The sequence below is a fragment of the Lutjanus erythropterus genome, chromosome 19, assembly GCF_056507025.1.
Source record: "Lutjanus erythropterus isolate fLutEry1 chromosome 19, fLutEry1.hap2, whole genome shotgun sequence".
NCBI lineage: Eukaryota > Metazoa > Chordata > Actinopteri > Lutjaniformes > Lutjanidae > Lutjanus > Lutjanus erythropterus.
In genome coordinates, this window is record NC_139335.1 from 23,721,277 (window position 1) to 23,738,737 (window position 17,461).

The following is a 17,461-nucleotide window of genomic DNA, read 5'->3' on the forward strand; positions in this document are numbered from 1 at the left end:
CCTGGAAGACGATACGGGACTTTTCCAGTAGATACTGGGAGGTTATGGCACCACTGATCACACCACTGGACAGAGAGAGAGAAAGAAAGAGAAGAAACACAAAAACAAGATTAAAAATTACATTTAATACACTTGACCAAAATACAGTTACAAATTGTATTATAATAAAACCAAAAAAGTTTTTACAAAGTGATGTAAGATGAGATGAAGTAGCCAGGAACAGACAGACTACAACTTGTGTGTATTGATTTCATACTCACTCCTCCAGAAAGACCTCTATGTATTTCCCAAAGCGACTGGAATTATCGTTCCGTACAGTTTTGGCATTTCCAAAAGATTCCAGCAGAGGAGCTGCCTCAAGTATCTAACAGAGAAATATAGACAAATATGCAGAGCACAAGGTGATTCTATCCATTTTTTGTCAAAGTAAAAACCATTTTAATGCCCAGATAGTTCAAGCAATGCTAGACAGACTTTGTACTCTATTGAATATTGTCACACAACACAGCAAAACACAGCAACCTGCTATTCTTATGGCCATATGTGAAGATGAGGTGTAAAATGTAAAGCACAAGTCATGCAGGGAACCCCACTACCTCAATCTGCACCCAAGAACCGCCAGAGACATAGGGGGGAAAAAGAAGCATGAAGGTGTTAGATATCCTTCAAGACAGGAACAAGTGCATCTGTGTGTCCGTGTGTGTATGTCTCAGGATACCTGTTGTGCAAGATTGCATTTGTGATTCATTGCTGCAAGGTAGCGAAGGACTAGTTTGGTGGCCTCTGTTTTCCCAGATCCGCTCTCCCCACTGAAACACAGTAACACACACTCACTGGACAGAAATAACATCCATCAATATGATTCAGTACTAAATACACTATAATACTACTAATAATAAGAATTCTTCAAATAATAATAATGAATGAGTGGCTATTTAGAATACGACCTTTTTAAACAATCTCTTCTCAAAACAATTTTAATAGTTTCTGTTCAAGTGCTTGGATGCACTATTCAGTTGTGGTCCAAATATTAAAATTATGAAGGATACAAATATATGGTTTTCTGGCTCAGTATATTCACATGACTGAATATCTTCAGCACTTAGAGGAGCTGCTAAAAATAAAATAGATTATTTCTTCACTTTAATCAGTCCAAAATCATTGAAAAATATGTTATATGGAAAAAAAATGACAGTGTCTAGTAATGACAGTGAGGCCACGTGTTTTCTGTACATTCCTACATACATTTATGCAGAAGTTACATGGTTTTTGCATTAGATGGTGGCTTTTCTCCTGTGCACTCTCTCTTGTGTTAATTAGCATATCAGTTTTTGAATTATATCCCAAAACATGCTTTATGAAGTCACAGTGACCTTTGACCACCAAAATCTAATCAGTTCATCCTTGAGTCCAGGTGGACAATTTTGTTCTTGAGAAATTGTATTCACAAGAATGGGATGACCCAAAAATATAATGCCTCTGGCCACAGCTTTCACTGACATGGAGCCATAAAAAAAAAAAAAGTTTTTTCAAAAAAATAGAGAGTCACAGAAGTCCTTCAGTAGACAGTCATGGATGTGCAAAAAAAATTAGACTGATGGGTCCAGTAGTATGTGAGATTAGCTGCGGACAAGCTGCAGATCTGTTAATCAAGCACACACTTAAGATCGCATTGCATGATCCCTTAAAGGTTTATTAAGACCTGATTCAGGAGGTTGTGTTGTTGCCTCATTCAGATTAATTTAAAGTAGAAAAAAAAACTTTTGAAACTCTTAAAACTCCTCTGCTGTCTGCTCACACATTTTGGAATCCTTCACAACAAAACTAGTGCTAGTATTTAGTATTCTTTAATGGCAGACAGGGTGAACCTTCTCAATTTGCAAGTTCAACTGTAATAATCCATTTGCTAAAAGGTAAAGTAGAAGAAAATCCAGTCATTTTGATGCCAACCACAAAGAGCGAACATTATCCGCACTTTGAGCACCACTACACCCAGCTTTTATTAATCACTTAGAGCGTCCATTATTTGATCCTTCTCACCTCCCCACTGGTGCTTGTGGAGTGTTCGACTTAATTGACTAAGTGATGTGAGACCAGGATCTTCCATGAGCCAAGGCCTCGATTCCACTTTTGCGTTAAAGCACCTGAAACGCTCTTACGCACACACACACGCGGTGTTTGTCACCACTGCCAACAGCTTAGCGCTAAATACCACCATTATGTGCGCTTGGCCAAAGGGGGGGCAAAGGTGTATGTGTGTGTGAGTGTGTGTGTATTTAGGGACGCCGCCATCTTGACTACATTCCAGCATAAAGTTTCAACTCACTGGCTGGTTAGCTAAAAACCGGGCCATTAGTGGTCACTGTACACCAGACCTCAGTTACCCCTTAACACGCACTCAGTGACTCACACACAAACACAGGGTTCGCACATGTGCACTTGGACACACAAACCTCTGAAAGATAATCTGCTGCTGGCCCAGACCTGGCTGGGCTTTCCTTACAGGTGTCTCCTTCCAAATACGGCTAGAGTGTTGCAGGTGTGTGCGAGTGTGTGCATGTGGAGGCGTTTCTCTGATTTTCTGTCTGTTTCTAAAGGCACACACTCTAGTGCGAGTGTGTGGATGTACTCTATATGTGTCTACGCTTTTGCATCTGAGTTGCATTAAAATGAGCTCACTGAGTTTATGCATGTGGAGATCAGTTTTAACATGGAGTGAGGTGCCTGTGACAGATAGACAGAGCTGAGAGTGAAGGATGGCTCTGTCTTAAGTTTGCTGGCCACAAAACCACAGACAGACACTCATGAATTTACAAACACTAATCCATCTGGAGACGGAAACCTGACTGTCCAAGAAGCTTCATGGACACTGTGGACACCAAGGTTAAACCATTACAAAATCTTGGAAGGTTACTAATGACTTGCAACAAAACATATCTTGCTGCACTATGCAAGATCTGTACGTGTAACAAAAACAAAAAAACTCTGTATCTATCTAAATCCAGTGTAATTAATCATAACTGGCATGAAATTTTCTAGTGATCGATAAAGCCTCTGGCAGATAATCCGACATTTTGAGATGATCAACATCAGTTGCTGCCTGCATTCACAAAGCTGATGAACATAAATGTCTGCTGACACATCCCAATACAAAAAAACAAGCATTGTAGCTTCAGCACTTAGCTTTTTGAGGTGAGAAAGTCACTTATGCAACTTCTAGGTGTGTAGTCTTTCTAATCACCAATCTTCGTAGTCTCATACTTCAACAGTTTAATGACAAACTGACTTTCTTGACTTGTAAAATTCTATTTTAAATTGACAAACATCATATGTGAAATTCCAGGCACAATTCTACTGGGATCAGAAGATTATTTGTCTCTTGCCATTGACTACTGTTCATATTTTTGTAAGTAAGATCCCATAGTGGTCCACTGGAAGGGAAGGGACTTCGCCTCTCTATGACTCATGCACCTTTCTTAACACATTTGTCTACAATTCCTTAGTCACTGTTGTCTGTTTTAAATATTAACGCATTTCTCCCAGACAGCAAATCTAAGCTAAAACCATTACTGCATAGTGTTTAATATATATTATGTTGAAATGTATAGAATAATGCAGTTGACTGACATTGCTTGTGACATACTGTATCCAGTAAATACATGTTCTGAAATCTATAAATTGTAAATTGTATCTAAAAGTTAAATCTGAAACAGCACATTACTGGCTAAGATAAGCATGTATATTAGATTGTAATATGCATGGAATAATGGAATTTTACATGACGTTTTGGCCATCAGCCACCATTCTCTCTTAATATTGGCATCAGCCATTGAAAAACCAATATTGATCGACCTTTTTCTCAGTGAGTGATGAATGGGGAAATAATGAAAGAGATTTCTATGTAGTTGTGGACTTACATGTCTGATATACAGGTAAATGGAAAGTGAGAGGATTCTGGAGTCAGTCTTACCTGATTATTATGACCTGGTTGTGTTTGGCATCCATCATTTTGGAATAAGCAGCATTTGCAATGGCAAACAAATGCCTGAAGGAGAAAGAGAATCTGCTATTAGATATCTAAAGAGATGAAAGCTAGTAACTCAAAGTCACTCAAAGACCAAAATATCCCTCTTCATTTATCTATCTTTATCTATCTAACAATTTACTGTACAAATGGAATTCAAAATAGATGGTTCTGTTGATTCTGAACATGACTTACGGAGGGTTCTCTCCTAGAGCACGACCCTTGTACAGCAGCACCATGTCCGTCCCATAGATGTTGTACATCTTATAGGGGTTTACAGACACCAGAATACTACCAATGTATGTCTAAAAGAAAACAATGAATGAGGAGAAGATATAGGTATTTAAAGTCAAAAGATTCAAATTAGAGATATTTTATAGGTGGCTGTTGGTTGGATGTATGTGCTGTTTGGATACTTGCATAAATTAGCTCCCGCTCAGATCTTTTCCTCAGGTTCAGCAGAACGGCCCCCTCCTGCATCTCCCTAAACAGAAGCAACAGGACAGTGGTATTTAAGAGTAACAGACACCTTCTCAGACCGCTCCATATCTAGACTACGTTTGCATGTTTGCACTATGGTAAATGGAGACAGCATTTTATATGTTTTTTCTAGTGTATTGACCACTCAAAATGCTTTGCCATTACATGTCACATTCCCCTATTCAGAGCAGTCAGGACACTGGATCTTGCCCAAGGACACTTTAACATGCAAACTTGAAGAGTTGGGCATTAAACTACCAACCTTCTGATTGGTAGGCAGTGCGCTCTGCCTCCTGAGCCACAGCCACTCCAATATTCTGATCAATCATTATTGTAACTATAAACTTTTCAGCTTTGATAACCCATCCAGAATCTTGTAACCCATCATGTCTTGGGACATTCAAACCCAGATCTTGATCCGTAAGACCAAGAACTCATCACACTGTATCATTTTCTCACTCTCTATACTCTGACAAAGGCAAATATGACTGCAGTTTATTACGTGTAATCATGATAAAACAAATGGAATACCTTTTTGTTTTGTACATTTTACTGTTGTACTCGTTAGTGTAGTTTTCTCTCTGACAGAGCAAACTCAGGTGTGCGTGATCTTTTACTCACTCTAGCTGTGTCATATCTTCCACTCCATCTTCCTCTCGTTGCTCCCGGTGAGACACGGTGGGCAGGCTTCTTATTGAATACATCTAAAACAGGCACATACATACTCAGAAATGAGGACATGCTATATGTACATAGTCCTGCGCACGGTGGGATCGTGCACTGATACATGCACCCACTTACATAGAAATTACTCTCATATATCCAGAGGTTCTTCTCTCACCCAAGAAATGTGCTTCACACATTTTAGTTTATTTGTTTATTGTGCCATTACCTATTCTAATCATATGTTATCAGGAAGCTACCATTCCTCTGATTACTTCTCTTTACAGAAAATTCCATTCCAGGTTTTCATATCATTGCAGCTGCAAGATGACACTATAAACACGAAGACTTCATATAGTATAGTGCCCAACATTAGCTGTTGTTCCTACTTGTAGTGTGTATATTCAAAACGTTTACCTTGTCATACCACTGCCCCTGTGGCTCCCCATCCCTGCTGAGATTCCACTCCCCTTGTTCAGATCCTATGTGTCCCTGTCCCATCAGGCTGTGGGGGTCCAGCAGCTCACCATCTCTATACATGGACCACTTATTGAGATTCTGCACTGTCCCATGAGGCAATACCCTCTCTGCACCCCATACATCTACATCTTGCTGCAGTCCCAAACCCTCAACTCCAGGGCCCTGTGCCCAGTGCTGTTCAAGGCCCGATCCCTGGACCTGGGGTGACACTACAGCATATGAGGGTAGGCGGAAAGAGGCCCCCCGGAGGTTAGGGTTCTGCAGAGCACCAGAGAGGTTAAGTGAGCGGGGTTCGGGGGTGCTAGGGGCACCAAGCCGTGTCATGATATTACCATCAGGGAGGCGGTACTTTGCCCCACGAAGGTTTGGGTTCTTTGACAGTGCATTAGAGAGGTCAAGTGTTTTGGGTGCAGTGGAAGGCTGAGAGCGGGTCATCAAAGTTCCATCTGGCAAACGGTAGGTGGCAGATCGGAGATTCTGGTTGCTGAGAGCATTGGAAAGGTCAATGGAGCGTGACTCAGAGGTATCAGCAGAACCAGGCTGCCTAAATAGTGATGCATTTGGGAGTCTGTAAGAGGCACCACGAAGGTTGGTGTTAAGCATGGCACCAGAAAGGAGAGGAGAGGTGGAAGCTTGAGGTTGGTTCCGTGAAAACAATGATGATCCCTCTGGGAGCTGAAACTTTGCCTTGCGCAAATTAGCATTCATCAGGGCACTTGATAGCCCTGGTGATGAGATTGCACTCTCAGCATTCTGTGTCTCATCTCCTGGATGTGTTAGAAATGAACCATCTGGTAATCGATAAGAGGCCTTACGAACATTAGGATTTAGAAGTGCAGAAGAGAGCATAGAAGGGGTGACAGGCTCAGGTACTGGCTCATTTCTTGTAACCAAAGTTCCATCTGGCAGCCTGTATGTGGCTTTACGTACACTGGAATTCAGCAGTGCAGAGGAAAGCATTGGTGAGGAAGGGGAAGGTGCAGGTGTGGGCTCTGTCCTAGTTACAAGAGTGCCATCAGGCAAACGATATGTGGCCTTTCGCAAATTGGGATTGAGCAAGGCAGAGGACAGCATAGAGGATGAGAGGGGTGATGAATCTGAAGGAGGTTCAGCAGGTTCAGTTCTGGTGACCAATGTGCCATCAGGTAGTCGATATGTGGCCTTTCGCAAATTAGGATTGAGCAAGGCAGAGGACAGCATAGAGGACGAGAGGGGTGATGAATCTGAAGGAGGTTCAGCAGGTTCAGTTCTGGTGACCAATGTGCCATCAGGTAGTCGATATGTGGCCTTTCGCAAATTGGGATTGAGCAAGGCAGAGGACAGCATAGAGGACGAGAGGGGTGATGATTCTGAAGGAGGTTCAGCAGGTTCAGTTCTGGTGACCAATGAGCCATCAGGTAGTCGATATGTGGCCTGACGTAGGCTTGGGTTCTGCAGGGCATTAGAAAGCATAGAGGGTGACAGCCTTCCACCACCACTGACACCACCTCCACCATCAGCAGTAACTGGAGGCTCAACAGGGCCCCGGGACATTGTCAGTGTGCCACCTGGAAGTTTGAACATGGATCCCTGGATTTGGGCAGTTCGCAGTCCACCAGAGAGAAATGAGGAGGTGCCCCTGACAGTCTCTTGTTGAGGTGCAGTGGGAGGAGGGGCGGAGACAGAAGACATGGGGGAGAGGTGTCTCTGAAGGGGTGAGGCAAAGGAAGCATTACGTAGCTGGGAAGTAAGCATAGCAGAAGACAAGTGTGGGGAGGAAGGTACAGAGGGGGCAGGAGGGGCTACTACCTGAGGGGGTGAGAGGACATTTGTATATAGATTGGCATTGCGTTGTAAAGGAGATGAGTAGGAGGCATTGCGAAGATGGGAGTTCTGTCTCAAAGCATTCGATAAACCAAGAGTGGCATATGGGCTAACTTCCTGGCTCACTTGCACATCAGCTGATATCTCCCCCTGTCCACCAGGTATCGGGGAAGGGCTTCTCTGTAAAGGTGTGGTGATGCTGGCATTCTGCAAATAAGGGTTCTGGAGCGTGTGATCCAGATAAGGTGACAAGGGTGCAGGTTGGGGTAGGTTTTGAGGGGGGATTTCATACTGTGTCTGTGGGGAGAGGGGTCTCTGTAAAGGAGTAGAGTAAGCAGTGTGGGAGTGGGGGATGGAGGAAGGAAGAGGAGAAGGAGGAAAGGGAGCACCTATAATCTGAGGGTTTGATAAAGCATTTGTAAGCATTGGGGATGGGCCTGGCTCCATCATTGTGTAGTCATACTGGGTGAAACTATTAGATTGTGGAAGAGTACCAAGAGGAAGACCTGGATGAGGTTGAAAAGATGTTGGCCCAAGACTCTGGGGACTCATAGCCCTATGTGGAAAGGGGGACGGTGGGTGAGACATATGGTGCATGGGAGAGGCTGAACGGGAGGGCAGAGGAGATGGACGCTGTAGTGGTAGTGGAGATGGAGGTCTACTCTGCAGCCTACGGACTGATGGTTGGGGAGAAAGAGGGCCACTATGTTTTAGTGAAGGTTGTGGGGAAAGAGGAGGCCCTGGGGGAGGTCCTCTAAAAGACTGCCTCGATTGAAGAGAGGGCTGGTTTCTGGGCATACGGACTAGAGGCTGGCCTCTTCCTACAGGTCTGTGGAAGCCTCCTTGAGGAGTACCAACTCGTTTTGACTCCCTCAATCCTGTTGGCCGTGAGCCTGTCCTGGCTAACATGGGTGTTCCAGCTACGCCCCCTATCTGTCCTGAGGGAGGGCCTGGGCCACTATGGATAGAGGACCTGAATGGGGCTACATGCTGAGTTACAGGAGGTCCATGTCTACTGCGTCTCTGTAAGTATGGGTTAGCTGGTGAGGGTTTCACGGCCCCCATGGGCACATGACTTCTACTTGCAGCACCACCTCTCAGCCTGCGAGTTGAGGACCGGGTGGGGAGTGGGCGACTGCTGATACGTGATGGGGAAGGGGAGGGAGGACGATGGGGGGAGGTAGGGCGGAAGGCGTGAGGAGGAGACTGAGCTCTCTCAGGTAGAGGGGGACTCCGTCTATGTGGGGATGATAGGGGAGGAGAGGGGGAACGCCTCATCTTGGATGTTTGTTTTCTACCGTTGAACAAATGTGGTCTGGTTGATGGCAGAGGCACCGCATCTGGAGGGGGTTGCTGTCTGAACGATAGTCTTGGGGAAGGTGGTGGGCTTGCTCTCTTCCTCACTGATCCTCGGGGTGAAGCTAGGGGGCTAGAAAATGGGGATTGGGGTCGCACAGTTGATGGACCCCTGCGCAAGCCAATACCCCGCCTTCCTCTTGTCAGGGATGGCTGTGTTCTCACTGACATCCCTCTCCTGTGGTGCGGTAGTGAAGCAGGTTGGCTGGGTGGTCCCCGCCTGTCAAATGTGGGAGTAGGCCTTTGGCCTGCCATTGAGGCCCGATGAGCTGTCCCCCTCCTATGTAAGCGAGGGGAGAGGTAGGGGTCTGGCTGGATGCCTGTTTGGAAGTCCATATGATATGGTGAGAGGCGGGGTGAAGGAGGTGCTACTGTTCTAACTGAACCTGGCCTCAGTGACAGCTGTGGAGATGGGAGGGGACTCATACGTCGAACTGGCCTAGGTGAGGCCACAGGTGAATGCAGCGGTGAATGCATCAATGGAGGCATTGATGGCTGCATTGGTGACACCATTGGTGACACCATTGGTGACATTTGCCCCATCTGGATCATTTGTGGGTCTTGTGCTGCCATATGAAGTGGCAGAGGAGATGGTGAGAAATGACTGGGAGAAAGAGCCAATGGAGGGTGGGTAGGCTGAGGGAGAGAGAAGTGCTCCTGTTGAATCATCATAGCTGTTGGTGACGGGACTTGGCCAGGAAAAACAGGGATTTGCTGTTGGTTTAGGGCAGTGGGGTACTGATGCTGTGCAGGGAGGTGGGTTGGAAGGGGCAGCTCATACTGTGAATCTGACAGCATTTCCAGATTGTTGAGGGCAAGAGCTGGGGAGGGAGGGGGAAACATTGGGGAGGAGGGATGATGAGGAGGAGGCGGCAGGGTTTCCACCTCTATTCTATCTTTTCCAAATAGCCTAACCTGGGGCCTGGGGACCCTAAACTGCTCTGTCAAAAATGGCTCAGCAAGAGGGTAAGACAGCTGCTCCTGTACATATAGCTGTGCTGTGTCAGCTGGATCCAGCCCTGCATCCATATAGAATGGTTGCTGATAGGGGTTATAAATAGCAGCAGGGTCTGTATATCCCAGCATTGGGTCTGTATACATGTCTGAAACAACTTCATAACCACCACTCATCACACTGTAAGGGTCTGACATTCCATAGTTATAACCCATATTGTGGCCAAAGTGATCTCCATACAACTCAGGGTCATACGCACCATAGAAACCATCCATGGCATTACCATAGTAACCATGTGGCTCTGGCTCCATTGCATACAGCATTCCATCTTCACCATAGTAATAATCCATCCCTTCATCGCCATAGTACTCTTCATACTCATCATCGTAATAGCCATAAGGGTAACCATAGTAATCCACGTCATCATCATAGTAAAACTCATCATCATAATAAAAATTTCCCTCATCATCATAGTAACCGTAGTCTTCCCACTCATCATCGTCATAGTAATCCATCTCCTCTCCATAAGGGTCATATGGGTCATAGGCCATGGGTTGTCTCAGGAAGCCTCTAGGTCTATACCTGTCATGGTAATCTTCCTCATACCCATACTCATCATCATCATACTCATATGCCTCATTGTAATAATGTGTGTGTCTCCCTCTCGCATCTCTGTCAGCAAATGACAGACGCTTTCGTCCCCGTCCCCCTGCTCGTATTCCCATCCGACCATGGCCCTTAGAGGTCAAAAACCTCCCTGTCAACCAGTTAGTTGCTGCAGCAATCCTTCCTAACATCCAGCCTTTACTCTTAAATGCAGAGCCTTCTTTCTTTTTCCCAAACATACCTTTGAACTTCCCTCCAAGTCCCTTTGCCTCTGTTGCCATTTTCCCCTTGCCACCTAAACTGGATAGATTTATTGACTTTTTAGGCGTGGTTTCTTTTGCTGCATCATCTTTTTTATTGAACAAGCTGAAGCCAGACAGGCCTGGCTTTTTGTCAGGAGAAGATGATTTACCCCCAAACCCAGCAAAAAGCTTGCTGGTGCCAAGAAGTGGTTTACCACCAGCGGGCTTCTTTTTCTTGGAGAGTCGTAGGAAGAGACGGGAGGTGCTTTTAAGGTTTCTCTTTGGTTTTGCTTTCTCTGGCTGCTGAGGTTTCACAGGCATGCCAAAAGGAGAGGACTTCCCCGCTAGGCCCGTGATGGCTTTGGAGGTTCCTTTAAGGTGAGACTTGTAATCTGCTGTCTTTTGTGCTTTTGCTGCAGCAGCACTCTTCCTCTGTCCCTCTGCAGCAAAACCCATCATGGCTTTGGAGGCTCCTTTAATGTGGACATCGCTCATCTTTTTCAGGTTTACTGCACCCATCCCTTTCTTCATCTGTGGCTTACTCTTTGTTTCCTCTTCCTCGTCATCATCATCATCATCCGATGCAGGTGATTTTTTAGGAGGCTTAAAACCCTTCACAGCCATTGCCTTAGATGCACCTTTCAGAGCAGCTTTCCCTTTCCCTTTATCCACCTTCTTCGTAACTACCTCCTCTTCGCTGTCATCATCCTCTTCTTCCTCACTCATCATCTCCTCTTCTTCCTCTTCTGACCCCTCCTCTGATTCACTGACAGGTTTCTTCCCCTTTCCCTTCTTCCCATCATCCTTCCCTTTCCCCTTAGCTGGAGGCTCCTCCGCTTTCTTTCCTCCTTTCTTGTCATCTTTCCCTCCTTTTTTATCATCCTTTCCTCCCTTCTTTGGTTCCTCTGCCTTGCCTTTCTTGGCAGCTGATTTTGCGTCACCTTTTTTAGGTGGCATGATGTCCCATAACTCAAATCATTCTAAAGAAGATGAGGAAGAACAAGTTCCCAAAATGTGCTAATGCAGGTCAGTATCAATGTCAATGTTGATATGTACTCTTGAGAAGAAGGGTCCAAATGGTTGCAACATCTTCTCATTCCCAGTTGCTTTCACGTCTTCTCTCCTTTTTCCTCCATCTGATCCGTCCCTGTGACACCCCAGAAACACACACTGGCACGCACACTCTGTCCCAAGTCAGTTGTTCTATAATGCACACTGAGACAAACAGAAACCACAGTCTTTCCAAACACGATCTAGTAATGGAGTCGGAATCTCAGCCATCAGTGCTCGCTCGCATTACAGTACGTCTTCAAGCGTCAGCAAAGGAGCTGTTGCCTCTTTGTGTGTAAAAAGAGATGAAGTCTAGGAGTGTTCAATTAAAAAAAAAAGCAAAAGCTTGTAAATGACAAGAAATCATCTTACTGTTTACAGTCTCAGTTTTACCCACTTGTGGCTCACTGAGTTTTTCAAGTCCATCCACCATAGCGAAAACTCTTGTAAATTTCTGGTCTTGTTCCTTTTTATGGGTTTGTAAGTACCTTCCCAGGGTCACACGATGAATAAAAGACCCTGCTATACCAGTGACAGCGTCTGTGTAGTCCTTTGTGTGTCTCCCTTTGTTAGTGCGTCCTGTGAGTCCGGCAGTGAATCCTCATCTTGGCCGCCGCACCAACTTTGGCAGGATGTCCCCCCAACAAGGAGAGCCGATGTGCGTGCGTCTGTGTGAGTCTCGGCCTTCGGGGTTGTCCTCCTCTTTGTCTGAGAGTGAATATGTATGTGTGTTGCATTTGTGGTTGTATCCTCCCACATCCACGTCAGCTTGCCTTTGTGACCTCCTGCAACCTTCTGCATCTCTCTCTAGTTACTGCGACTCCATCTATCTCCTGTGCGCCTCAGCTTGAGCCTGCATCATATCCTTGCCACACATGCATGCACGTATGAGCATATGTATTGTCTGTCTCTGTGTATACATCCATCATAGAAAGTGTATCCATAGTTATATTTGCAAAGGGCACCTTAATATACCAGCCATATTGCCTCAGGGTAACCCTATCTGCCGGCTCGCTCCTGTATGAATAATGTAGGCTGGCTGAGCTGTTGCTAAACTGTGTCTGAGAGGCGAAGCCATGCAGAGCCAAAACACACATGCACACACGACACACACACCAGCAGTAGCATCATGGACCACAGCCGAGAGTTATACATGCCAAAATGTCCATACAAATATTCAGCAGTAAATGCCCACACCAACAGACCATATATTCATGTTTGAGTTGCAAAGCCACAACTCAGGACTTCACATAGTCAACTTAAACGGATTATTCTAAAAGAATAATTAAATTAAAGGATTTAAAATGAATAATTAGTAGCTGTACCTATTATTCTAGTCAGTGTTGCACTCCATTTCACTGAAGTCATTATTTTACAGCAACTTTCCACTTAAATCAGAAACCATCCCTCCAGAATTCATATATCAAAGCCTGACTTCAAGCCCAAAAGAGAAAAGCGCTAGTCATCTTAACAATACTGCCAATAACCTCAAAACACAGCATCTGTCTGTTTCATGATCCCATAGTGGCCAAACTGTAAAAGAATTTGAGTTGGGCTTGAAACTCAAAAATCTATTTGAGTTGCCTTGAAATGTCACATTTTCTCAGCTTTTTCATTTTTACAGTGCATCAAGGCATACAAGGCATCTTTCTAAATATCATCCTTAATAGCTGTCATCTTATAACTATGAGATCCATTGGAATTAAACTTAAATGAGCCAAATATATATCCTTATTAAACTCACACACACACATTCATGTTTCCCTTGTCAGCTGAGGGTATAATATAGGCATAGGGGTGTGAGGTGTAATAGCATTACATAAACGGCTGATGTTAACTCATTGATGATGGTCTAATGTTAATTCATTGATGATGGGCTGATATTCCAGCAGGTCATCTCAGTGGCAGATATGAATGTTTAATGGCTGCCCTGTGTTCTGCCTACGCAGCATGGATTAAACATTCATCGCAGGCTGCTCTAAATATATCACAAAGGGTCAACCCCACCCTGGCCTGCTCCCCAACCAATATATTATACATATGGGCTAGTGTCAGGGGTTAACAGCCAGACACCACCAAGTAGACGGAGGATAGAGAGCAAATAGCAAAACAAAGAACGACAAATATTAATTCTGCAAAATAAACGCAAAAATGTTTTTTGAAATAGAAATTATTCTAAGCAGAAATATAAATTATTTATTTTAAGTTACCAAAAAAGTGGAAACATCTTGATCACATGTGCCAATTACAGTTAACAGGTCCACTTCCAAGTTTTCTTTCCGCTAACTGGAGTTGGAAGGACTAATAGTCTTGACCTAAGATAAGATCAGAGCAGAAATCTGTATCACGTATCCCCGGGGGCAGTGACCATGACAAAACTCTAAACTGTCTGCAGGCTGCACACCAATAACAACAACAGCAGATGTTGGTATCATCTGACTGCAGGCGGAGATAAGGGGATAAAAAAAGAGCGCGGCCACAGAGGAAAGTTCAAAAGTTCCTTCCTGCTTGTCAGATACACACAGTGAAGGATGTTGGTCAGCTAACAGGTAAAGAGAAACACAAAGAGATCTATTTGATATGTGTGATATGTATCTGCTGTCTGGCTGATGTGGTCCGTTGACTGAGTGAACTGGTAATGAATAGAGTGCGGATGACATAGATGGAGGAGGCGGAGAAAGAGGAGAGGGAGCTGGGCAAAGATAGGGAAAAGGAGACAGAGGTGCATCAATGAACTGCTGATGAATGAACTGCGGATTACATAAATGCTGAAATTGAGATTGAGAAGAGGGTATCTCTGCACCTGTGGGTATTTTTAAGTCCCAGCAGTGAAACCTTTGGATTTTTGTAAAAAAAAAAAAGTTATTATTATGCATGATAAATGTATACACAGTGTTATAAAACATGTTGACTTAAAAAAATTACTAAATCCTGTCATTTAATAACATTTATGAAGCATCTTATTTGTCCTAACATCACAAACGAACAATTGCAAAGCCAATCAGTTCTAACTGTCCTTTTCTAGTTTTCATGAATCCATGAAATGCCCTGCTTTTCAGTATGTTTTTCTATCAGTATTTACAATAATGCACAAAGCTTGATTAAAAAAAAAAAGAATTCTTTCAGGCTGATTTTTCTTTTCTTTTTAGGAGAGAAACACCAAAAAATGAAGGAGAACAGAAAGTCAGAGGAATTGATTGTAGCGTGTGAAAGAAAAAAAGCAACAAGGGAGAACAACCAAACTAGAAAAGCCAAAATGAGAGAGATGGAGAAACAGAAGATGGAGAGAGATGGAGGGATGACAGAGAGAGTGATATAGAGGGACACTGGAGAGCGAGTGAGAGAGTGAGAGATGAAGGGAGGTGCCACTTCAACTATGTGCCAATCACTGACAACACGCTTTCAACAGACGCACTCAGCGACATGCGACTAATAAAGGAGATCACCTGAGCAGAGCAACGCCAGTAGGCTCATTCAGTGACTGTGTACACACACACACACACACACACACACACACACACACAGGTTTCATAATGGAGATTGCATGCAATCGCTGAATGCAAGATCTCTGAATCACCTGGAGAGACTATCTAGAGATTGACAGCTACACATTTACAGACAAACAAACACACACACATTAAGTGCGGGATTGAACACATGCCGCATAAACACTCACACTGCAAATGCATATTTGCACTTCACGTAATACAACGCTGGAAGGCAAGCTTTGCAGTTCTCTACATGTTGTAGTGGTGTGCAGGGTCTCGGAGAAGAATTATACTCTGCGTTTCATGAGTCTGGAAGGTGGTCTTTTTTTGTAGTCTCTCAAAAAAGTGAAACACTAGAGCACACGTGTGAATAATGGATAAAACTTTGTCTTTATCTGCACTTACATAAGCTGCAAATGTGCACGTGTCTGGCTATCTATCTAATGCTAGCTAGCTCTTATCCTGGCTGTCTTCCTCGGGTGTTAGTGGCCTGGTTGGTCTGGATGGGTAACCATCAGCTGCACTAAATGAGTCCCTTCGCTTTCTTTTCCCATGTTAATGAGTGTATTTCTGTTGTCTAACATATACATATACCTGCTGCTGCATACCAGTGTTTGCTGGCATGCAAGCTAACTTTAGCATCAGTCTTTTAGCACTAATGTTATATCATATCTGCAGCTGTTAGGTAACTTTATATGTGCACTGTCACAGGGTTCTTGTTATAAAGCATGTTAGATGGAAACATTCAAATGTCAGCAGGAGAAGACTTCTCAGCTGACTCAAGGAATTAGCACTAGCTTACATTAGCCAGCTACACTTACCAAATCCACAGTTATCAGCTAGAAATAAGAAGCATGAGCGAGCATGGAGAGAAGGCTCTGTCTGTGTCCGTATCCGTATCTAATGTTTGGGATAATAGAGCCTTAGTGATGCAAAAATACTTGATTACAACTTGATTAAAAGTCCTGCACATTAAGTAAACGTACAAAAGTATCATCAGCACAAAGTATCAAAATTAAAAGTACTGGTTCTGCAATAAAAGTTCCCTTCTGTGAAATAATTACATAACATGACACTGATGCATTAATGTCTAAGCAGCATTTTACAGTTGCTGCTCAAGGTGGAGTTTTTACTACACGAACAGTCAGCTATGGTTCCTAACCGAGAGGTCAGACGCCTTCAGAATGTCACAAGATAAACGTAAGTATTGTGAAATGATTAATAGGAGAGGAAGAATGCAAGAAAAAAGTTCTGATACACAAATTATATTTTGGACTCTACAGCTTTGTTTTGAAATGTCTTTGAAAAAGGTCTCAAACTTAGAGGGGAACTGCTGACAGCTCATATCATCTGAAACGTGACAAGAAGCCACAACTACACACTGTTTTTTTTTTTGTTTGTAGGGGGTCACACGTGAAAAAGGTAAGAAAACACTGGTTTAATCTTTAATTATGTGAAATATTGCATATATCGTATATTTCCTTTTAAATGTAGTGTAGAAGTATAAAGTAGCAGAAAATGGAAATACTCAAGTAAAATGCAGGTACCTCAACATTAAATACAATAATAAATGTAATAGTTACTTTTTACCACTGCCTAGAGCCATGCCACTGGCTAAAAACTGTGACCACGATGATAGTTTATAATATGCCAGGGCTCATATTTAAAATATGAGGAGGAAAATGACAGACAGAATGAAACACAAAGTGACAGATTAAGGGAGAGAAAGAGACACAGTGTTTTTTCAGACAGAGAAGGTGAGACAGGAGGATGAGGAGGCTGGACTCGGGTTTCCTGTAAGCCTTTAAGCCCCATTCAGGTCTTAACCTTCGCTGCAAGATTACCGTGCGACTTGACAATGGAGAGACGCCAGCAGCTGCTAACACACTGAAGACAGGCTGCACAGGATCAAACACCAACACACGGCTGGATAGACTGACATTATCAGACCTGAAAATAAGATGCTCACTGACCTAAATAAGTAAATAAGTAACACTTTATTTGAAGGGGTGTGCATAAGACTGTCATTACACTATCATAACCATGTCATGGCACCTGTCATGAGCTTGAAGGAGTCTTTATGAATGTTTATTACTGTTGTCATTAGTCAGTCGGTCATTTATGGCACTTTTAATGCCATAAGTTGACATGTTTAAGTTGTCTTTGTGTTAACATTAGGCAAGACAACCTAACTTGTCAGTATCTTTGTTATGATAAATTGTCATTATCAAACTGTTTGACTTTGTATTTTAACATTACATTAAACTGTCATATGTGATTAGTTTTGACTCTGTCCGTCACAAGACCATTATAA

General features: G+C 43.6%; 2 protein-coding genes across 3 annotated transcripts in view; both read right to left on the reverse strand.

The window, feature by feature from the left end:
• myo15aa (myosin XVAa) overlaps nucleotides 1-5,208 on the reverse strand; it is a 41,130-nt gene extending 35,922 nt beyond the window's left edge. For both annotated transcript variants that reach the window (XM_084743755.1, XM_084743754.1), the window contains exons 1-7: nucleotides 5,126-5,208; nucleotides 4,445-4,508; nucleotides 4,220-4,329; nucleotides 3,971-4,045; nucleotides 719-809; nucleotides 261-364; nucleotides 2-65 (exon numbers count right to left, since the gene is read on the reverse strand). In XM_084743755.1, coding sequence (XP_084599881.1) covers nucleotides 2-65; nucleotides 261-364; nucleotides 719-809; nucleotides 3,971-4,045; nucleotides 4,220-4,329; nucleotides 4,445-4,508; nucleotides 5,126-5,208 — 591 coding nt within the window. The remainder of the gene's footprint in view (nucleotide 1; nucleotides 66-260; nucleotides 365-718; nucleotides 810-3,970; nucleotides 4,046-4,219; nucleotides 4,330-4,444; nucleotides 4,509-5,125) is intronic.
• Nucleotides 5,209-5,539: 331 nt separating this feature from the next.
• On the reverse strand, nucleotides 5,540-8,977 carry LOC146309888 (uncharacterized). Its single transcript, XM_084744204.1, has one exon. The coding sequence runs from the start codon at nucleotides 8,975-8,977 to the stop codon at nucleotides 5,540-5,542; it is 3,438 nt and encodes a 1,145-aa protein (XP_084600330.1).
• Between the last annotated feature and the right edge of the window lie 8,484 nt (nucleotides 8,978-17,461).